The 22731-nt window shown below is 50.6% G+C and overlaps 2 protein-coding genes across 5 annotated transcripts in view; one reads left to right on the top strand and one right to left on the bottom strand.

Moving 5' to 3' along the window:
- The first annotated feature begins 267 nt into the window (after nucleotides 1-267).
- On the top strand, nucleotides 268-14456 carry ptpn23a (protein tyrosine phosphatase, non-receptor type 23, a). 3 transcript variants are annotated; one of them, XM_086153823.1, is made up of 25 exons: nucleotides 301-477; nucleotides 1591-1673; nucleotides 2220-2294; nucleotides 3327-3454; nucleotides 3889-3965; nucleotides 4260-4309; nucleotides 4408-4539; nucleotides 6903-6983; nucleotides 7165-7296; nucleotides 7369-7416; nucleotides 7494-7550; nucleotides 7691-7749; nucleotides 7826-7905; nucleotides 8674-8788; nucleotides 8869-8934; nucleotides 9019-9164; nucleotides 9245-9556; nucleotides 10073-10227; nucleotides 10331-10662; nucleotides 11177-12896; nucleotides 12956-13140; nucleotides 13258-13362; nucleotides 13433-13571; nucleotides 13655-13774; nucleotides 13850-14456. In XM_086153823.1, the coding sequence occupies exons 1-25, from the start codon at nucleotides 423-425 to the stop codon at nucleotides 14327-14329; spliced, it is 4932 nt and encodes a 1643-aa protein (XP_086009949.1). In that variant the 5' UTR covers nucleotides 301-422; the 3' UTR covers nucleotides 14330-14456. The 3 variants fall into 3 exon arrangements, with proteins under 3 accessions (XP_086009950.1, XP_086009949.1, XP_086009952.1); XM_086153824.1 differs by lacking the exon at nucleotides 1591-1673 and having other exon boundaries at nucleotides 268-477; XM_086153826.1 differs by lacking the exons at nucleotides 301-477; nucleotides 1591-1673 and adding an exon at nucleotides 509-619.
- A 4-nt stretch (nucleotides 14457-14460) lies between these two features.
- The window catches only part of scap (SREBF chaperone), a 32755-nt gene continuing 24484 nt past the window's right edge, over nucleotides 14461-22731 (bottom strand). For both annotated transcript variants that reach the window (XM_086153828.1, XM_086153827.1), the window contains exons 15-23: nucleotides 22443-22644; nucleotides 18073-18188; nucleotides 17530-17995; nucleotides 17364-17449; nucleotides 17206-17288; nucleotides 16971-17137; nucleotides 15676-15756; nucleotides 15398-15604; nucleotides 14461-15324 (exon numbers count right to left, since the gene is read on the bottom strand). In XM_086153828.1, the coding sequence (XP_086009954.1) occupies nucleotides 15079-15324; nucleotides 15398-15604; nucleotides 15676-15756; nucleotides 16971-17137; nucleotides 17206-17288; nucleotides 17364-17449; nucleotides 17530-17995; nucleotides 18073-18188; nucleotides 22443-22644 (1654 nt within the window). In that variant the 3' untranslated portion in view covers nucleotides 14461-15078. The remainder of the gene's footprint in view (nucleotides 15325-15397; nucleotides 15605-15675; nucleotides 15757-16970; nucleotides 17138-17205; nucleotides 17289-17363; nucleotides 17450-17529; nucleotides 17996-18072; nucleotides 18189-22442; nucleotides 22645-22731) is intronic.

The following is a 22731-nucleotide window of genomic DNA, read 5'->3' as shown; positions in this document are numbered from 1 at the left end:
TATAAAGACAATCTCTCACTCCTAAGGACAATTTTCCCAATTAAGCTTCTGCACGTTTTTTAGATTGTGGGAAGAAACGGAGCAACCACATGCAGACACAGTGACAACATGCCAACTCTACGAGAATCGAACCGGCGTCCTTTTCCCTGCTGTTTCTCCATAATCAAAACACTTGAGGAAAAAACTACATTTCCCAGAATCCTAAAAGGCACGCTCTGGTACTTTAAAGGACGTGAGTGCGCACTCATACTTCCGGTATAAGTGTAAATGGATACTTGACACCGCTGTATAGGAGGAAAAGCGATCTTCTGGGAAACCGGGAAACGTCCGCGAAACCACCGACGTCGCCGTGACACCGTGAGCGGCGGCCAGCGCCGTGAGAAGCCGGTCGCGATGGAGGCGGTGCCCCGGATGCCGATGATATGGCTGGACCTGAAGGAGGCTGGGGAATTCCAGTTCAGCCCGTCTGTCAGGCAGGTGAGCCGCGGCGGGCAGGGCAGCGATTGGGGTGGAAGTCTGGAACACTGGGATTACGGTTATGGACGTGGAACCTGTCGGGAGGCTACGAGCACCTCAAAGCCGAAAAGAATAAATAAATGACGAGGACTCGGAGCAGGAGGTAGATCATTCTAGAAGGCGTAGCCGTCCAGCTAGCAGGAGCGCCGCCTTTTGTTTGCTAACATTCTTCCAATGAAAACACCCTCAGCTAAAGTTTGCTCATTAGCTGTTAGCATAAGTTGCTAATTTGGACCCTATTTATTTTAGCGGTGACGTGCCGAGAAAAACCGAACCAGCGGGCCCGGAGGATGAACCTGGACGAGGGAGGGACAGTGATCTCATTGTCACAAGGACCAGGTTCTCAGGAGAACCCGGACCCGTGCCAAAGGGGAGGGGGGACAAAAGCAGCTATTGTCATTAGCAAACGTGTTATTAGCATGTATTAGCACAGCGTTAGCCGCAAGGATGACAACATTCAAGTTTGTGAACACTCGCTGGATGCCAAGACATCCGCACGAGGTTTGTCCTTGACTAGATAGCGGTCCGAAAAGTTCGCCTCGCTGGTTCGTCGATCAGGTGTATCAGCGGATCGATCCCTATTAATCGAGTTAGTATCGATGGCTAGCGATCAGCTGCGGGGTCAGACGCGGTGACGATAACACGAGGTCACGTGATGTCAACTGTCAAGTTTGTACTGTAATGTACTCTTAACGCAGTTTATGTTGTCATGTAACAACTCGTTGGTCAATGTTTTAAAGTGGGTTAACTATTTATTCTATTTCCGTGTGTGTGTGTTTCCTGGGTTCCCGTTTATCTCCTGACCCATATTGAGGCACCTTCCCTGCACCGATATAGCTGTGACCTTTGACCCTCACTGTTATCGTCACCGCTGCCTGAAAGCTTTTGTAGAATAACAAGATCCCAAATAAAAAAAAAAGGTTTATTTTACAAGAAGCAGTTCTCTTTCCAACCCTTTTGCAGCAGACCCCACATTCGCAGATACAAAAATAGCTTCTACCGTCATCAGGCCCATCAAACAAGGAACAGGGGACAACAAGGATTCAAAGTGTTTATTGTCATTTGCATTTGCAGGAAATGCTTCCAATGAAACTCTTACTTTGCCGTCCACAGTGAAGCCTGATAGTTTGATAGGGTGTTTACTAGAAGAGAAACAGGTAAATAATAAGCACAGTAAGGACTGTAATTCATGTGCAGATTGAAATGCAAACAGTCAAGTACAGCCTTGAACGTGCAAATTCACGATCATAGGAATCATACTCCTTATGCACAATGACTTTACTTTGCAATCACAATATTAATTATTTATGCCCTTCACCCAAAGTGTAGTGCAACCAAGAGAATAAGTATTTTTAAAATTGTCTTTCACCACATGTGCACTACTTTGCCTTTTAATGAATACAGTCACGTATTTATTTTGTTATCTTTTGTTTTTTAATGTGAATGAATGTGTAATACATGACGTGTGGGTATTTTCTTTATTTATTATCACAATAACAGATGCAGCTGTGCAAATATTATTGTTCTTCTGAGCAATGGCAATTAAGGCATTCATTCTTTTATTTTTAAATTCATAAGGCGTGCCAAACAGTTATTCAGTAATTAAGTCCCTGTGGGGAAACATTGCAGCCGTCGGCTGTTTCGCATGTCGTAATAACTATCTGCAGTACCAAGCTGCGCTCTCATCTCTCCTCCTCTCCCAGTTCATCCTGAAGAATTATGGCGAAAACCCGGACAACTACAATGAGCAGCTGAAGAAGCTGGAGACGCTGCGACAGGTGGGGTTGCACTGCACTAAACAACACACTGTAAAAATGTTCTTGTCTTGGCAACTGGACTTGAATTTCTTCACTTGAAGATGTTTTACCCCTCTTCGGGGAGTTGTTATGCTAATACTAATTAGCATAACAATCCCCCTTACACCTAGTTTCTGCAGATTCACTCTTCCATTTATACAACAAGCCACCATAACCTAGACCTGCCAAAAACCCTAGCAGTTATATTTGGAAACTCCCAATCTGTCAATAGAGCTGAGGAAGTCTCTCAGATGAGGGGTGAAATGTCTTCAAGTGAAGAAATTCAAATCCAGTTGCCAAGACAAGATTTCGATAAGAATTTACCATGACCTGGATGACTGAGAACCTCCACAGACACTGCAACACACTACACAACACAGCATCACACTACAACACACTACACTACACTACAGTACTACACACTACTCTACCTCACATTACATTACAACACACTACACTAATCTGCACTGCACTACACTACATGACACTCCACTGCACTACATGAGACAACACAACACACTATTCTACATTACAGCACTACACTGCACTATACTATCCTATGGAACAACACAAGAGACTACAGCACACGTGACAAAAAAACACGTGAAGCGCATGAAACGCCCATTCATTTCCAAGAGTTGATCAGAAGTGATGTTTTCATTTTATCTGTCATTTCCTCAATGCTGTTCGAAAGCTGAAGCGTCATTGATCAGATGAGCCAAGTAACCAATGGAGGGACTAGTGTAATAATCGAAAATAATTGTAAAATAAAACCATAAAAAAACAAAAGAGAATCAGTCCAGCTGTCAAAGCAAATATTTGTAGTTGTTGGGAAGGTCCTGGAAACCAAGGATTCAGAAAGACTTGATCCCAATTATTATCATAACAATAATATTAACATTAAGAAATGATGCACTTTATTACATTTAAACATAAAAAGTGTGTGTGTGTGTGCGCGTGTGTGTGTGTGTGTGTGTGTGTGTGTGTGTGTGTGTGTGTGCGTGCGTCCCACAGGGTGCGGTGAATGTGACCAGAGACTTTGAGGGATGCAGCACTTTGAGGAAATACTTTGGCCAGCTGCACTACCTGCAGAGCCGCGTTCCCATGGGAACGGGCCAGGAGGCGGCAGTGCCGGTGTCATGGTACAAGCATACGTACACGCACACACCCTTTTTTTAAAATTGCACTTCAAACCTTTGCTCTTTTTTTCCCCTTCAAAATAATTTACCTTTTTTTGAATGCCGTAGGGAAAATGACATTTTGGATAAAATTGCCCTATAATGAGGAGGAAGAATAATTATGATATATGTATACAAGCCATTTTGGAACTGAAAGAAATAGAAAAATAATGAAAAAGGTCAGAAAAAAGCAGTTCACCAGCCATGGGACAAAATATGGCTTTTATTTTGAAAAGCTCAGGATATGGGCCTGTGTTTACTTCCTGGTTTTGCGCAGCATGTTTAATTCTCGATCTCTGCTCCAGGAGGGAACGCGCTCCATGTGCTTCATCATCATAGTTTTAAAGCCGTGGATTGGATGAAGTGTGAGCTTTTTGTTGTCCGTGTTTCCGCCCCAGGACCGAGATCTTCTCCGGAAAGACGGTGACTCACGACGACATCAGCTACGAGGAGGCCTGCATCCTCTACAATTTGGGTGGGTGCAGGCACGCAGGGGTTCCACCGACCAAAAAGGACCCACTATTCTCTGGGTTTGGAAGATTAGCGGCGGAAAAACATTTGAGATTGTAAGATAAATAGTAGCTGAAGTCTACTCAGAAAAAACTAAGCGACACCTTGTTTGGTTTGTCAGAAAAGAAAGAGGGTCTCCAGTGTTGTTGGAGAAAAACATGCGATCACTTGGAGTAAATTGAGCTGGTGTGTGTGTGTGTGTGTGTGTGTGTCTGCGCGTGTGTGTGTGTGCATGCGTGTGTGTGCGGTTTATCTACAGGGGCCCTTCACTCCATGCTGGGAGCCATGGACAACAGAGTGTCTGAGGAGGTGAAACATACTTGCCACACACATATACACACACACACACACACACACACACACACTCACACACACATTCACACTCATGCTGTCCGCTCTCCGTCCAGGGCATGAAAGTGTCGTGCACACACTTCCAGTGCTCAGCAGGGGCCTTCTCCTACCTGAGGGACCACTTCAGCCACAACTTCAGCGTGGACATGAGCCACCAGATACTCAACCTCAACATCAACCTCATGCTGGTCGGTTGACACACACACACACACACACACACACACACACACACACACACAGTCTTTTTACGTTTAAATGTATTAAAGTGCAGAGGCAACCCAAATACAGCTCCAGAACATGATGGCTCACTGCAGTCATGTAGGAAGAATAAATAATTCAAATTCAAAAATTTACAATATATATGTATCTATGTAGATAATGTATAGCCAGGTCAATAAGTATTTGATCCCTTGTGATTTTGCAAGTTCTCACACTTAGAAATCAAAAGTTTTCATCGTTGGTGCATTTCCAATGTGAGAGACCGAATCTAAAAAGAAAAAAAATCGGAAATCAAATTGCATGGTGTATTAACAATTTATTTGTAAATTACAGGGTCAAATAAATATTTGATCCCTTGAGTCAAACAGTTTTAATATTTGGTACAGAAGCCTTGTTTAATAATTAAAGAGGTCAGTTCCTGTAGGTCTTCACCAGGTTTGCACACCCTGCAGCAGGGATTCTGGTCCACTCCTCCATCCAGATCTTCTCTAGATCTCTCCGGTTTCAGGGCTGTTGCTGAGCAACACAGAGTTTCAGCTCCCTCCAAGGATTTTCCAGAATCTTGATATGCCTCTTACGGAGCCACCGCTTGGTTTTCCTGCCCGTGTGCTTCAGGTCATCCTCATGTCGGAAGACTCGGCCACGACCCATCTTCAATGCTCTGACTGAGGGAAGGAGGTTTTTGCCCAATATCTCACAAAACATGGCCCCATCCATCCTCTCCTTAACCCAGTGCAGTGGTCCTGGCCCCTGTGCTGCAAAACACCCCCAGGGCACGCTGCTTCCACCCCCATGCTTCACTATAGGTGTGGTATTACTGGGGTGATTCTCATCCTTCTTCTTCGTCCAAACATTGCGAATGGAGTGAAGACCAAAAAGTTGTATTTTGGTCTCATCTGACCACAAAACCTTCTCCCGTGACTCCTCTGGATCATCCAGATGGTTCCTGGCAAACCTCAGACGTGTCTTGACATGGGCTGACTTAAGCAGGGGAAACTTCCGGTCTCTGTGTTTTACAGATAGTAGCCTTGGAAATGGTGGTCTCAGCTGTCTTCAGGTCATTGACCAGCTCTTCCTGTGTAGTTCTGGGCAGATTCTTCACCTTTCTTGGCATCATCGGTACCCCACGAGGAGAGATCTTCGGGGGGGCCCCGGTCCGAGGGACTCTGACGGTCATCGTTAGCCTCTTCCATTTTCTGACACACGGCTCCAACAGTTGTTCTTTTTTCATCAAGCTGCTTGGCGATTGCTCTGTAGCCCTTTCCAGCTTTGTGAAGGTCAACAATTTTGTCTCTTGTGTCTTTTGGCAGCTCTTTGGTTTTACTCATGTTGGCAACAACACTCTTGACAGATTGTGGGGTGCACAGGTGTTTTTCAGAAAGCTAGCAACCTCAATCAGAATGATGCGCAGAGTGTAGTTGGACTCTTTAAGGAACAGGTCTTTTAGGGTCAGAAATCTGGCTGATAAGCCAGGGATCAAATACTTATGTGATCCTGTAATTTACGTATAAGTAGTTAAAAAAATCACACAATGTGGTTCCCGATTTTTATTTTTTTATTTATTTATTTTTTTTTCATTTTTCATTCTGTCTCTCACAGTGGAAATGCACCAGCGATAAAAATTCTAGACCCCCTCCATGATTTCTAAGTGGGGATCAAATACTAATTGACTTAACTGTATATAAGATCAATATACAATATTTGATTGAATCTATTCCTTTTAATCTGAATATAGAAGTTGAAATTTTCAGGAAACTTGCATCTATCTTTTATCATCGTTCCTGCTATCTTTTTAAATTCACATTATATAATTATAGTTTTACATTATATCGTTTATTATTCATTATGTCTTGTATCCTTTATTATATATATCCATATTCTAAATTGTTGCAGTATTTATGTGTGTGTGTGTGTGTTTTAGTATATGATATAATACTATATATTTTTTTTACCTTTACCTAATATTAACCTTATAATTATATCATAATGCTAATAAATAATAAACAATAATAATAATAATTATTATTATTATTATTTTACTATATTTACATTTTCAATAGACATTGTCACAAAATACCTCAGCATTTTTTCCTGTTAAATGTAATTTTTCTCAACAAATATAGAATTGGTTTGTTTCTTTTTCCGATTTATTAATATTCTTATTATTATTTTATTAATTGTGTTTTTTGTAATTTGGGGCTAATTTCATTTCAAATATCTGGCACTTGTAACTCGAACTACTCGCTTTCAAATGAATTCATAAACAGTAAATACAGGAATTGTTGCACTGGGACACGTTTTCATCAGCCATGCCTGGACCATCTGCCCCCAGGGTCAGGCCCAGGAGTGCCTCCTGGAGAAATCCATGCTGGACAACAGGAAGAGCTTTCTAGTGGCACGGATTAGCGCTCAGGTGGGCTTGCTGCTGTCAGACGGAGGTGTTGGAGGTGATGTAGATTTAAGTGTTGGAGGTGATTGAGTTCTTGTAGGGGGTGGAAGTGATATAGATGATGGAGTTGTTGAAGGTGATAAAGGTGTTGGAGGGGATGCGGGTGTTGGAGGTGTTGCAGCTGAGGGCTGTGCCGCTGCTGCAGGTGGTGGATTACTACAAGGATGCCTGCCGGGCGCTGGAGAACTCTGAGACAGCCTCCATGCTGGGAAAGATCCAGAAGGACTGGAAGAAGCTGGTGCAGATGAAGATCTACTACTTTGCAGCCATTGCACATGTGAGTGTGTGTTATGTGTGTGTATGTACGTGTGAGATCCGGCTGCTGTTGACGCGGTAACTGTCCCTCCAGCTCCACATGGGGAAGCAGGCCGAGGAGCAGCAGAAATTCGGAGAGCGGGTATGACGACCTCTTCATCTCCTCCACTTACCTTCTGGCCTCCTCCCCTTCTCAGCCCAGTGTGTTCCTCCCGACAGCTGGCGTATCTCCAGAGCTCCCTGGACAAGCTCACTGAGGCCATCAAGCTGGCTAAGGTGTGTTAGCACACACACACACACACATACACACACAGAAGGTGAGGCAATGTAGAACACCAACCCGGGGAAGGTGAAGATCTCAGCTCCTCCTCACACTGGTTCTTCTGTTTATAACACCGTCTATGTTTGTGCTGCAGGGTCAGCCCGACAGCGTGCAGGAGGCCCTCCGCTTCACCATGGACGTCATCGGCGGGAAGTAAGTCCGATCGTGTCTCCGTCGCACGTTCACCCCGCGGTTTCCGGCGCCGTCTCAAGACGTTCCCGACCCGCAGGTTCAACTCTGCCAAGAAGGACAACGACTTCATCTACCACGAGACCGTGCCGTCCCTGGAATCCCTGGCCTCGGTCAAAGGTACCCGGTTCAAAACTCTTACGTACTTTGGGTGTGCGGTAACACCTTGACTTACGGATCTGACTCGTTCCGTCAAGCTCGTATATCAAATTAAGTTTCACCTTTTTAAAAATGAATTGAAAAGCTATTAATCCGTTCTCACTCCCCGGTTTTGTGACGTGTTTTTTTTAAATAAGCAAAATGCACTAAATTAATAACAACGCATAAAGCAATAGTAATACATAATGAAAAAGGAATGTAAATCGATAATTTATTAAGCGTTTTCACCTTGAAAGTCAGAGTTTTTCATTTGGTGTTCTATTGCTTAAATTACCGGGTAAACACTTAATGCTACAATGTATTGCTAATTTGCTAGACTTTATGGCTAAACTTAATTTAGCGACTCGTGAACGCTGCCTGACCTCCTTTGGACGACTCTTCCGACGCCTCTTCCATTGACGTTTCCTGCCGTCTGTCGCACCACATTCCTGAAATATCACGGTAACTCGCAGACAACCGATTCTCCATCTCTTCACGGAGTAGTCGATGACACGCAACGCCTCGCTGGTGTTTTTCCACCATTTTCTCTGTGCTAGCAGCGGGACGCGTTTTTAAATGCCGCTTCTCGGACAACAGCGTCCAGGGCGTTGTCAAACACTCATCCCTCTCGCTCCTAACTCAGATCTGGGCTCGAATCGCTGAAAATTCGATCGTCGATGCACTCGTAAGTCAAGGTTGCACCGTACTTATTCCACCCGATACCACGGTAACAAGCTAGCTCCCCCCCAGGAGCCCCTCTGGTCAAGGCTCTGCCGGTGAACCCCACGGACCCCAGCGTCACGGGACCGGACCTCTTCAGCAAGCTGGTGCCCATGGCGGCACACGAAGCCTCGTCCCTCTACAGGTGTGTGTGTGTTTGTGTGTGTGTGTGTGTGTGTGTGTCCACAGTTAGCTGTGTTGTTTATTAGCATTTCCTTTCTCCAGCGAGGAGAAGGCCAAACTGCTGAGGGATGTCATGGCGAAGATCGAAAGCAAGAACGAAACACTCGAGTGAGTTATTGTGTGAGTGTGTGTGTGTGTGTGTGAGAACCCCCACCCCCCCTCCATCTCCTGACCTTTGACCCCAACCTGCAGGCAGTTCATGGACTCTCTGGGTCTGGAGCCGGAGTCGGTGGACAACCTAGACATGTACAGCCACCTGCCCCCCGTCCTGATGGAGAAGTGCGCTGCCCTCAGCGTCCGGCCTGACACTGTCAAGAGCCTTGTCCAGTCCATGCAGGGTGAGCCTGTGTGTGTGTGTGTGTGTGTGTGTGTGTGTGTGTGTTTTCTAATCCCAAGTGTGTCACCTCGCCCCTCGCAGTGCTGTCGGGTGTGTTCACCGACGTGGAGTCGTCCCTCAGGGAGATCCGGGATGTGCTGGAGGCGGACGAGGCCGGCGAGCGGGAGGCCTCCGCCGCCGGCGCCGCCGCCGACCTCCACCCGGCCGAGCACGGCCAGACCCTGGCAGAGATCCGCCGCGACCTGGAAAAGTACATGGAGGCGCACGAGAAGGCCAGCTTCACCAACACGGAGCTGCACCGCGCCATGAACCTCCACATCAGCAACCTGCGGCTGCTGGGAGGACCTTTGGATGGCCTCAGGGAGGCCCTGCCACGGCCAGAGCTCAGCGAAGGTGAGGCGCCGAAAGAACACATGTATCGATGGATGGATGATTGATTTTCGGGTGAAAATCATGGTACCTAGTCATGGGAGCTAAATAAAGACCGACATCGCATCAGCTCCTGCACACACACACACACAGTGTTTGACCGGTAGCTAACTGGGGGCTTGTGAAAGGGTTGGTCCAATCAAATGCAGCCAGGAAATGTTCTTCATTTCTGATTGGTAGGGGTTATGTTTACCCCTTGTGCGATCTTAATATTGTATTTACTCCCCTTGTCCTACGGGTCAAAAATGACCCATAAGACAATCTTTGTACCCTAGTGGTTTACAGCTCACATGGAAACATAAACAAAAAAGAAGTATCAGTCTTTCTAAATATGGGGTCTCTTTAGGAAAAGTCACAAAATTTCAAGTTGGAAAAAAATAGGTTAAGGTGTTTTTTCTACAGCTAAACATGGTAGTGGGTCACTTTTGACCCGCAAGACAACACAAGGGTTAATGTGTGTGTGTGTGTGTGTGTGCGCAGAGGAGGTGGCGGGGCTGCAGTGCATGAAGCGGATCCTTGGGAAGGTGCAGGAGATGCGGGAGCAGCGCAGCTCTCTGGAGAAGCAGCTCCGCGACCTGATCCAGCAGGACGACATCACGGCCACGCTGGTCACGGCCGAGCGGGCCGACATGAAGGTCGGCCGATCCGCCGCCATCCTCGTAAATCCTCGTTTGCCATTTTGTTGGCTTCCTCGTCGCTGACTTCCGACCGCGCATCCTCGCCCTCTCCCTTCTGCAGCGGATCTTCGAGGAGCAGCTGAAGAAATATGAGCAGGTGAAGGTTTACATCGAGCAGAACCTGGCGGCGCAGGAGAACATCCTGAAGGCGTTGACGGAGGCGAACGTGCAGTACGCCTCGGTGCGGAAAGGCCTGAGCCGCATGGAGCAGCAGTGGAGCGGCACGGTGCTCGGTCTGGTCGGCTCCTACGAGGCCTACGAGGACCTCATGAAGAAGTCGCAGGAGGGCAAGGAGTTCTATGACGACCTGGAGGCCAAGGCGTCGCGGCTGCTGGAGCGGGCCAAGGCTCTGTGCCAGAGCCGGGCCGAGGAGCGCAGGCCCGTCCTGGACAGGTACGCCAGGATTCCAAACCTTTGCTAAATGAAAGTGAGGAAACACAAGAACTTATTTGTTTTTTTTCAAATGTTATGACAACCCCCCCCCTAAGCTCCACCTTAAGGAGGCACCCACCTGCATCTGATGCTGTCTGCCACCTGATTGGTTGCAGAGCCAGTTAGCGGGACTTGAGCCGCTCACATAATTGTGGTGACCAGCGAGCTGGGTGGTTTTAAAAGCCGGCCCGCCAGCGGCTGCTCTTTATCGGTTCCCGTTTGGAAAGATCTGGCGCGCTGTGTCGCTTTTAGCTTTGTGAAGGCCGGTGTGCTTGCATGTGCTTGTTAGCATGTTCTTAACATGTCTGTTCTGGTCAAAGGTAAGTGAAAGTAGGATCAGGTGGTGTGATTCTGTCTCTTAGGAACACACAGGTTTCTAAGATCCAACCATGTTGCAGGTTTGGAGGAAGCATTGTGGTGTGCAGAAGGTGAGTGCAGGCCCGTGCTAACATTGACCCTCCTCTTTGTGTTCTAGGGAGAACCAACGGCGCCCGCCCGCCCGTCCCACGGCGGCCAAACCCACCCTGAAGACGCCAGATGCTGCCTCCGCCGCCAGCCAGGAGGAACAGGAGTTGGCACAGCTCAGCGCTGCCATCTTAGCTCTGGGCGGGGACTTGCCGGAGGAGCTGCGCAGCCTCCCACCTGAGTTATCTCTGCCGGCCGCCCCGGCCGCCGTGCCTCCCCAGGCCTTCAACGCCCCCCCTGGCGGCTCCCTGCCGTGGTCCGGCGCCACGCTCGCAGGCTTCCCTCGCTTCCCCGCCAACCTCCCTCCTCCGGAGCTCCTCGCGCGGATCGCCCAGTTCCCTCCTCCGGGGGCCCGCCTGCCCCAAATGGCCCCCCGGTTGCCGGCGGTATCGCCTTACAGACCCCCTGCGGCTCCGCTCCGGCCCTCGATGACACCGGCGGACGGCGTCCAGCCCCCCGTCGCCAGCTGCGCCCCCTCCCCGCACCATCCCCCCAGCTACGGGCTCCCCCCGCAGGTGGGGCCCTACCCGCCCTTCCCTCCCCAGCCTGCCGTCCCGCCGGTGGCTCCGAGTCCTAAGCCCTACCCCCCTCCACAGGGTTACCCACCAGCTTTCAACCACCCCTACCTGCCCCCCCAGTACCCGGCACCGTTCCCTCAGCAGAGCTCCTACCAGCCAGGGGCCCCCCCGGGCTACAGGCCGCCCCCTCAGGGCTTCGGGCCCCAGTTGAGGCCGCCGGGCCAAACGCCGCCTCAGCCTTTCCCGCCCCACCCGCACATGCTCCCCCACCCCCACCTCCAGATGCCCGTAGCACCGCCGCCGGCCCCGAGCCCGCAGGTGCCGAGGGGCCCCCAGCTGGCCCCGCTCCGCCCGCCCGTCCTGCAGCAGCAGCAGCAGCAGCAGCCGACGCAGCACCTCCACCCGGTGCCGTATCCCGTAGTGGCTCCCCAACAGCCCCTGGCCCCTCAACCCGCCCCGCCCAGACCGCCCCCAGCCGCCCTGCCCTTGAACCCGCCGCCCGTGGCCGCCTTTCCTCCCAGCGTCGGCCCCTGCGGGCCCTGCCTCCCGGCCCCGGGGCTCCCCTCGCTGTCCCCCTCCCCTGCGCCGACGCCGGGCTCGACCTCCACGTCCCCGTTCGAGCGTCAGAACTCGAGCACGGACGACCTGCTCTCCTCCAGCCCCGAGAGCCAGCCGGGCGGCGCCAAGAGCGCCGCCAATGTGCTCCAGCCCACCAAGGCCGACCCGCAGGACGGCGAGCGGCACCGGCGGAGCTCCCAGGGCGTCCTGGTGGTTCAGGGCGACCCGTACCAGGCCCCGGAGCGCGTGGCCCGCCTCCGGGGCGAGCTGGAGCTGTTCCGGGGGCGGGTGGAGGCGCTGGAGCGTCCGTCGGAGCAAGAGGGGGGGCTGTCGGTGCTGGACGCCTGCTGGAAGGAGCTGCAGGAGCGGCAGGAGAAGGACGCGCGGCAGCTGTCCATCGCCATCGCCCGCTGCTACACCATGAAGAACCGCCACCAGGACGTCATGCCGTACGACGCCAACCGGGTGGTGCTGCAGTCGGGGAAGGACGACTACATCAACGCCAGCTTCGTGTCGGACCTGTCGCCGTACTGCCCGCGGCTCATCGCCACGCAGGCGCCGCTGACCGGCACCGCCGCCGACTTCTGGCTGATGGTGTTCGAGCAGAAGGCGTCGCTGGTGGTGATGCTGGTGTCCGAGCAGGAGATGGAGAAGGTACGGCCGAGTCGCTCTTTCACCCGTCTGCGCACGTTCCTCATGTCCGGTCTCCTCAGGGGAAGGTGGCGCGCTACTTTCCCGGCGAGCGCGGCCAGCAGCTCTCCCAGGGGCCAATCACCATCAGCCTGACCATGCAGAAGACCACCCCCACCCATGTGGAGCGCATGATCAGCCTGCAGTACCGTGACCAGAGCCTGAAGCGCACGGTGGTGCACCTGCAGTTCACCTCTTGGCCCGAGCTGTCAGTCACACACACACACACACACACACACACACACACACACACACACACTCACATTTGCTGTTTGTGATTGTCGACCTGTTGATCAGTGTGTGTGTGTATGTGTGTTCTCCACAGGGGCCTCCCTGACAGCAAGAGCAACCTGCTGTGCTTCATCCAGGAGGTGCATGCACACTATCTGCACCAGAGGCCCCTGCACACGCCCGTGGTGGTCCACTGCAGGTGGGAATTCGCACGCGGGATTTGAAAATAAAGGTCGGGATTGTTAACGAGGGGAAATTTGTGATTTCAGCTCCGGCGTGGGTCGCACGGGGGCCTTCTGTCTGCTGTACGCCGCCCTGCAGGAGCTGGAGGCCGGGAACGGCATCCCGGATCTTCCCGAGTTGGTGAAGCAGCTGCGGCAGCAGAGGAAGAACATGCTGCAGGAGAAGGTGAGCGGGAGGGAGCGTCTCCGGGAAAGCTGTCCCGTCTGCTGACAAATCCTCTTAACTTTTTGACTTTTTTGCGTCCTCAGCTTCATCTGAAATTCTGCTACGAGGCCGTGTTGTTGCAAGCTGAGCAGGTGCTTCAGAGACACGGCGTCGCCACGGTGACCTGCAACAAGGCCTGCACCAATACGACCCCTGCTGCAAAGGTGCATTTTATTTACCGGGGTTACATGTCGTCGCCACCTCAATTTTTGTTAACGCCACCTCTCCGTGTGTTGTAGTCGTCGTACCCGAGACTGGAGTGCCAACAGGACCTGGTCCTGGGCGGAGACATGCCCATCAGCTCCATCCAGGCCACAATCGCCAAACTGAGCATCCGCCCTCCCGGCGCGGCAGAACTAGAGGAGCCGTCGCCTCCCGCTACCCCCGGCAACCCCCCGGACCCGGTGTCACTCAGCCCCCCGCCGTCCCCTCCCCCCGACGGGCCGGACTCCGCGTCCCCGGACTCCCGGCTGCTCCCGGAGGCCGACCAGCCGGCGCCGCCGCTGTCGGCGGCTCCGTCCCAATCCTCCCTGGAGCTCTTGGCCTCGTTGGCCCCCGAAGCCTTCTCCATGGAGGGCGGCGGCCGGGGCAAGCAGAGGGTAACCAAGCAGAGCTTTCTGCACCCGGTCGACGGTCAAGGCCTTCACGGCGGGCGCGAGGAAAGCGGCGACGACCCACTCAGCAGCCTGGACCCCCTGTGGACTCTAAACAAGCCCTGAGAACTTTGAACATTCCCCACCAAATGATCAAGCGATGTGCACGGACCACAACTAAGCAAGCTAGACACTCCAGGACCGGAATCATGCACAGCTGTAAAAGTGACTAATAAAGACATAGTGGACAGCAGAGCTTTGTATCAAAGATTATTTATTCCAAAAATTAGTAGAAAGACTCCCAAGCTTCCTGGCTTTTGTTCCATGAAAGTTTAATTGACAAAACGGCCTTGCGATGAAGGTGGGTGACTTTTAGTTTTGTTCGACCTACAGAATGTTAAAGGTCTCAGAATGCGGTGTCGGAATTCCCGGGAGCTTTACGTTGAGGTTGTGAGCGGGGAAGAGCCGCAGCTGCTGTTGCAGGCGAGTTCAGCAGCCTGGTTTTCTGAAGCATAGACTTTTAAATCCGTGTGTGATTAGTGGTGCATTTAGATTCTTGTCTGTCCTTTCAATCCTCCCTTTCTATTGTGGTGAAGAAGCTTGTCACATTCGGTTCTACGCGAGGGAGCAGTGCCAGGGGACCGGTTTGGAGGTTCAGGGTCTCTCTCTCGGGAGGAGCATGGGCATTTAGCGCTTGTCGGATTAGGAGGTTGTTAGTTCTACTGACTGGAGGAAGTGTAGTCTGTAATAAATAGGTTTCTAGATAGAAAAGCAATAAGTTTCTAGATTTAAAAAAAAAAAAACGCCCCTTTTGTCCTTGGATCATTGTTTAGAATCCGACGGGCGAGCAGCACGGAGGGCTTCCAGCAGTTTGCCTAGTCCAGTTTCTCCAAGACGGAGGGGACGTAGACGAGGCTGAGCTCGCTGCCAAAGTCACACACGATGGCGGCGTTGTCGAGGACGAGCAGCCGGCGAACCCCCTGGCCGTCGCCGCCGGGGCCCAGGTATACGGTCTGCAGCAGGTCGCCAAAGTGGAGGTCCCAGAAGGAGACGCAGCCCTGGCCGCCCGTCACCAGCAGGGACTCGGAGATGACCCCGAGGCTGGCGCCGCAGCCGACCTCCTGCGGATGGGAAGCGACGGTGAGCGAGGCGGCCGGAGGTTTGTTTCGCGGCGTTTTTTTTTGCGGGACCCACCTGTTGGATGGAGTAGAGCTTGATGGGCGTGCTGCGGTCCCACACGCAGATGAGGTCGTCCAGTCCCGAGCTGATGATGCAGGAGGCGGTGCACACCAGCGAGGTCACGTCTCCGCGGTGAGCGTAGACGTGGCTGACCCTGCTGCCCGTGAGGAGGTCCCAGAGGCAGACGGCTCCGTCCTGAGCGCCGCTGGCCAGGACCATGGTCTAAGAGAGGAAAGCGTGTGAGGTGATGAGATTCCCTGAGACGGGCGCGTGCGACAACGCGAGGTACTGACCTGATCCACGTAAAGTGCTGTGATTCCTCCCGAGTGAGCCTGCAAGGTGAAGAGGCAGCAGCTGTCCTCCAGACGGTAGATCTGCGTGGTGGCATTACAGTTCAGTGTTTAGTCCATGTGGAGACAGGGGTCCACATGGAGATCACAATGTGTAAAACTTTGTGGCCCTGAGGTGTACTAGTAGCAACGCCTGAAGTTTACACGTGATCAGCTAAGGATAGTTGTAAACAGGAGCATGTTGGAGATGCTCCATCGGGTGCCGCTGGACTTCAATAGGTTCATTTTGTGATCTTGCTAAGTCTGTCGGTGGGACAACGAAGAATAACAATTGGACACAGGTGCTCCTCCTTCCCTTGGGTTCACCACTCCTAGGAAGGGACCAGGCGGTCAAAAATCTGGCTTATTAACATCTTTATTGTAATTTCATGCAAACATTCTGGACCCGTCCACGAAGGCATGGTTCGGCAAACTACGGCCGGCGGGCCACGTCCGGCCCGTTGGTCTTTTTAATCCGGCCCACCAAATACTGGAACAGAATTCATACTTGATTGAATGATTGGAACAATGAATGTGGGACCTCAAACAGGAGATTATTTTATTTTTGGAGCTTTATTTTTATGACACAGACTGGCTTTGTGATTTAGCCTTTACTGTGGAATTGCTGACACACATAAATGAGGTGGACGTGAAGCTACAAGGGAAAAACTGATTTGTGCATGAAATGCAAGCAAATGTCAAACAAATGTGTTTTTTTTTATTTATTTATTTTTGTATATATTGTATCTTGTGCTGACCCGGCCCATCTGTCAAATTTTAAAAGTCAATGAGGCCCCTGAGCCAAATAATTTGCCCCAGTTTGCCCCAAGGTTTCCCTTAGTTTCCCTCTGCAAGAAAACTACCAGCAAACCGTGGATGGAAGCTACATGTTGACTGGCGTCACAAATGTGACGTTCCTCACTGAAAATCCTACGTCATCAAGCAAAAACTTGATTATCCTCAGGACTGATAACCTCACCTGTCCTTCCGCAGCACTTCCAGTAGGATGAAGAGAATACTGAGCAGTGACCTCGGCAAACCAAAGTTACTTTATTGACCATCACTTCTTGCTGCCACTCTCACCTGTCGCCTTCCATAATGGCTGTCTCTAAAACATCTTTCATCCTTGCTTACTGGTTTCAGCTCCAAGATGAACCGACAAAACCCAAGTTCTCAGCGGTGTCGAATCCACCTTGACGGCTACGATGGGTTCAGTTTTCATCCAGATGCCCAATAGGTAGGTCTTGTCATCCGCTCACCCTGACGGTGTGATCCTGGCTGCCGGTCACCACCCGTCCAGCCGCTGCCCTCAGCACGGTGATGGGCTTGTGGTGAGCGCACTGGACAGACCTGGTCAGCTGGCAGGAGATGAGGTCCTCGCTACTGTAACACGGAGCCGCGGACAGTAACCCTCGGCCCGGTGGTCCTGCGGGAAGACGCTCGCCATGAAGAAGAGAAAACGATAATCGCGTCCGCCTCTCGCGCCGCACCTACCCCTGTATTGCAGCAGTCCTGCGGGTTTATTTGTCTCCACGGAGAAAAAGTCCAGCGACCCGTCCAGGCGAGCGGCCACGATCCTGAGGGACACGATAAACAAGTCCAAGAAAAGTTGCTTCCTTCCACGCGGGGAAACTATCAAGAGCTCTCTGTACCTGTTGTTGAGGAAGGCCAGGGCTGTGATTCCCGAGGCGCTGTCTTCGCTGCTGCACCGTAAACGCCCCTCTGCTGCGTCCCACAACTGCAACACAGACGGTCTACAGCTTTAATTCGGAGCAGCGCCTCGACTTATTCCTACGTCGGTCCCGTCGGGCCGCTGACCTCCAGCTTGCCGCTGCTCCTCCCCGCGGCGATGAGGTTGCCCCTCAGCTCCACCGCCCACACCGAACCGGCCTCTTCCGTGAGAGTCGGAGGGGGCGCGGCTTCCCCCGAGCCGGGCCGCCTCTGGAGGTCGCGCCGGGTGCCGGCCGGGGGAGAGGAGGAAGCGGCCAAAGAGTACACACAAGGGGACGGGGGTTCGTGCTCCGTGTAGGCGCGTTCCACCAGCCCCCCAAAGTCAAAGCCCGTCCGAGGCGGGAGCGGCGACTGGCCCGGGGGCCGCGACGTGAAGTCCGTGTCGATGAGGGGAGTGAGGTCGGGCTGGTCGGTGAAGAGGGCGGGCCGAGAGGTTCGGCGTCGAAGCGGGTAGCCTTCGTCCTCGGAGAAGCCTTCGCCGCCTTCGTGCTCGCTGGCGGAAGCGTCCCAGCCGTCCCTCTGCTCCCAGCATCCGCTGTTGCTCCTCGTCATCCTGAGCGGACAAAAGCGCAGCCGCTGAAATAAACAAATCACGTCCGCGGCAAGAAATCGACAGGTCGGGCCTCTCACCCTCTGTTGGGAATGACGGTCAGACAGTCTCCGGTCTGAGCGTCCCAAACCCGGATCTGTCCGGCCAGGCAGCAGCTGGCGAGGAGCATCCCGTCGCTGGCCAAACACTCAATGTCCTGCAACGGCACGAAAGACAACTCAGGTACGTTTGTGCTCCAAAGAAATATCTAGTTCGTACTTGGAACAGAAACCAAAATATGTGGTCGGCTCGTTGTCGTCAGTTCACTGAAATAGCGGCTAAAACCAGGAAAACAACGGACGAAATGCCTTTTCAGCTTTTCTTCTGTCCATCAGATGGTGATCTTACAAGTACAGATACCTTTGCGCACTGCAGCAATTAAAAGGCACTACCGGCAAAAAGTCCCATGGATCCAAGAGTCCAATTTCCACACATCTAAATAATATGTGGGAAAGCCCTAGTAGTCCATGGTTAAAAGAGCAATCTTCAAGAGTGGTATAATGAACAGTTTTGACGAACAAACCAAAAAGTGCATTTTTGGGTGCGGTCCACAAAATCCATTTGCATGTCTAGAAGCAAAAGCTATTCCACGCTTCCAGAGTTTTACTCACTTTTTCTAAACATGACTGGAATTCAAACTCCGATCTCACTCGGCTATGACCCGCACAAACTAAGATCAAACTCTAGGACACCACATCCTCCGTTTGACCTTCACAACCGCAAAATCTGCGTTCGATTACCACTTCAGGTCCCTGGATGCCAGAAAACCCACAGCATGGAGGCAGCATAGCTGGGCTCCTCCTCAAGTCCACTGTCTCCAGCAGGCTGTTCTCAGATGACCAGCATCCTCCTTGTAACCCTTTGACCTGTTGCTGGTGCAAATATTCCATTTTTACAAGACTTCAATTGGACTCATGAAAACAGTTAGTCCAAAGTGATGGGTGGTCCTGAGCACCTGTGCTCCTTGACACAGTACTTAAGGGATTCTTCGAAAATCAATCTTTACGATCACATTTGGTATTTATAGAGCGACAAGGATCTTCAAACCGGTGGAACCAGCAGGACGTAAAACACTGATGGAGGAAAGAAATAAGAAAACGGGGTACAGAAACAGAAAATACTGAATAGTGACTAAACTCCAGCTCCAACTCCGGTTCCAGCCACCTCCAGAAGTTCTCTGATGACTCTCCCATCGTTGAATGCGTCAACGATGACGAGGAGGAGGAGTACGGAGGGCCGATCACGAGTTTTGTTGAGTGGAGCAACCAGAACCACCTCCTACTCAACATGTCCAAGACCAAGGTGGTGGTTGTGGACTTCCGGAAGAATCGGAGGAGACGGGTACCAATCACCATCCGGGGTGAAGAGGTGGAGATAGTGGACTCCTACAAGTACCTTGGGGTCCACATTAACAAGAAGTTGGACTGGTGAGGTCAACAGGCTCAACAAGATAGGGAGGAAAGCCCGCTTGGAGGTGGGACTGAACCTGGAACATCTTCAATCGGTGGCAGTGGGGAGATCGAAGGACAAACTGGCAGCTGTCTTGGACAATCTGAATTGTACTTTTTGGAAGTCGCTTTGGATAAAAGCCTCTGCCAAATGATTGTAATGTCATGTCATGTAATGTAATCCTTCCCACCCTGGTCCAGAACTAAACCCTTCAGACGCTCCTTTGTGCCCACGGCCAATCAGACTGAGCAACAGCAGTTTGGACGCCACACAACTCTGACCGGCCTGAGGTGCATCTGTGCTACCACAACGTCATGCCCTGGCTCTGCTGTCTTTTTTATCCTCGTTCGTCCCGGCCGGAACGCATTCCTGCCTATTTTTGTTTACTTTTTTTATTCCTGTCATTGCTATTGTCACTCTATTCATATTCTCATTTAGTTCTGGTTGGGTATTTTTCATCCTTACCGTTCCAGTCTGTTGTCCCTGATGTTGTTGCTGCTGTCTATTTATTCGTGGATGTCTTGCTGTCTTCTAACTCTCTCTCTACTTATATTTATTTTCTCGACATTATAACTGTTACTCTGCTGTGACAAAGGAATTTCCCCTATGGCGATCAATAACGTTTATCTTATCTTAAGCTTGGCGTTGCACGCAAAAAGGTGACGGCATCTCTGCGTATGAATTACAAAAAACGGAGCTGTGGCCAATACATTTTCGGAAAGAAAAAAAATGACAGACCCGCGACGGCATGCAGACATCAGTGTGAGCAAACACTGGTTCCGCAAAAACATACAAGCCAGCGGGAGCTCCATGGAGAACACGTGATCCGCTACTCGCGAGACAAGGTTCGACACTGTCTTTCCAGAAGCGTCCGGGTTTGCGTACTGTGCGCTCCCTTTCGTCAACGGAGGAAAACATCCAGACCTCATGGTACCAAAAATCTGGGGGGCCTCCTCTTCACGGCGGCTTATGCAAAGCTATTTCGTAACCGCGCTTTTCTATGTTAACGCCTCCCGCGTGGCAGCCATAGCGCCACAGCTTTTCCAGGGTGCTTCTTTATCAGTAAAAGTGACCGCACTTCTTCTTGCACTAGATATAACGCGCGATACCGCACCCCCGCCTTCTCGGCTACGAGCCGATTATATCACCGATGACTCACGGCAAGCCTCTTCTTCTGAACTCTGACAAAAGAACGCTGACAGCAAAACAGTTCAACTTTAATTTTGCTTTAGTTTTCAAACCCACAGCGTCTCTTGACAGACTCTCCAAAATGCACAACAGCTTGAATTAGTTTAAACAAGTCAGTTTAGAGCGTCCCGAAACTCAATGTCCTTCGTTCCCTTAAAGTACATGAAGGTGCACATTACTGTAAATAAGGTGTACTTAAAAACTGCATTAAGGTTAATGTATACACATAAAAAGTTTGATTATAATTTCCTGTGTTTCAAGCTTGAATCACTCTATAAAATAAACGTCAATGCTTTATAACAAGCAGCTCATTTACCTAAAGACTTGAGACCGCTCCCTTCAAGGGTTCACTACAGCAATTCAACTTCCTCCATCTGACCTCAAGTCACTCGATCCAGAAATCTCCTCTGGTTTTCTTTGACATCTCCCGCCTGGCAACTTTGGCATGTTTGTCAAAAACCATCTCAATCTGGCCTCTCTGACTAAAAGCATCTCTGTAGACTCTCTCCTTGATTTATCAAAACAAGGGAAAAAAAAAGGGAATCTCATTTGGCAAACAAGAAGACGGGTGATCCAAATTCGTCTGCTATGAAGTACGAGTCTCGCAGAGGCTGTTTTCAGAGTCCCAGTCTTTGCCATTAGAGGCCCCCAACTGACTGCATTTGGAAAAATGTTATTGGACAGGTCAGCTCTGATCGACACTTGCGTGGATATCTCAGGAAAACGAGGCCTACATTTGATGCAGGAAACCGGATGCACTTTGAACAACTCCGACATGAATATAAAACCTCCTGGCTCGTGACTGCTGCAAGAAGTGCTGCGCAAACACCAGGAATGGGACGAACACACCCTCAAGTACAGAAACAATTTTCTTGCTAACAATTAATGGGTTTCTACAAGGAATACTAACAAACCAACAAGAGTGGTGATGTTGAACAAAAAAAAATGAAAATTGTACAGAAATGCTATAACTCCGGAGGGAAAACAGGAGTGAGCATGACAGGAAAGTTGAGATAATATTGTGTAAACTCTCCTTTGTCAAATCCAAATTTGGTAACCTGCCTAACCAGTGGACAGGTGGGAGATCCCAGATTTTGGTACTGTCCCAAAACTATTGGAGCAGAATACTGTGGTGCCATCTTGTTTGTCTCAGGAAAAAAAAAAAAACAAGATTACGTATCAACAGGACAAAGTTACTAAGAGTCCTTCTATTAAGCGCTAAGAGGATGCTCGCAATCTCCTGGCTGAAGCCACATGCCCTCCTGCAGTGGCTCAATGGAAACAGAGGGTTGAGGAAGTTTACTGTACAAAAAACACAATTGCAAGACTACGACCACAAAAATCAAAACAAAATGCGCTCAAATTCTATTATACTTCTTTGTCTGATCTGTTTCTTTTGATCCGATACGTGAGCGCAATGTTAGTTTGAGACTGTTGGCTTGCTTTCCCCTCTTAACTTTCTCTGTTTGTAGATGTAAACCGAAAGAATAGACTTTTCTCTTCACAAACTTATGCACCTGAGGACTGAGGAACCAACAAACATGCACTCCTTCTTTCATTTTTGATTGCATGTTTGTAATACGACTACAATCTAAAAAGAAAAAAAACTTTTCCTTAATGTTCGACATTTCCAAGACTTCCCAAAAAGGTGAAAAATGGCCTGCCGAATGCAACCGACTACATAAAATCACAGTCCGCTTCTTACTTTAACTCAAAACATGCATATATTTCAACAATAACACGTTCTCCACGTTGGTTTGAGTTGGCGTCTCACCATGCTGTGTCCCCTCAGCAGCAACGGCGAGATCTCGCTGACGGGGGGCGAGTATCCGTAATCGTCGCAGGGCAGGTCGCCCCGACGCCGGCGTCCGTGGGCGACACCGTTCTGCCCGTAGTTTCGGGGGCAAAGGACCCTGTAGAGGCAGAAGAGCAGGAGGACCAGCAGCACGCCGGCGGCCAGACCCAGAGCTGCCACCCTGCGGACACACAAACAGGGTTCCTGTTAACGTGCGCAACGGAAACATTTCACCATTGAATGAAAAATAGTTGCTCATTTTGACTTG

The sequence above is a fragment of the Fistularia commersonii genome, chromosome 10 (assembly GCF_037954325.1).
Source record: "Fistularia commersonii isolate RoL2024-O1a breed Wild chromosome 10, RoL_Fcom_v1.0, whole genome shotgun sequence".
NCBI lineage: Eukaryota > Metazoa > Chordata > Actinopteri > Syngnathiformes > Fistulariidae > Fistularia > Fistularia commersonii.
The sequence above is the reverse complement of the archived record's forward strand: the minus strand, read 5'-3'. Positions and strand labels throughout refer to the sequence as shown.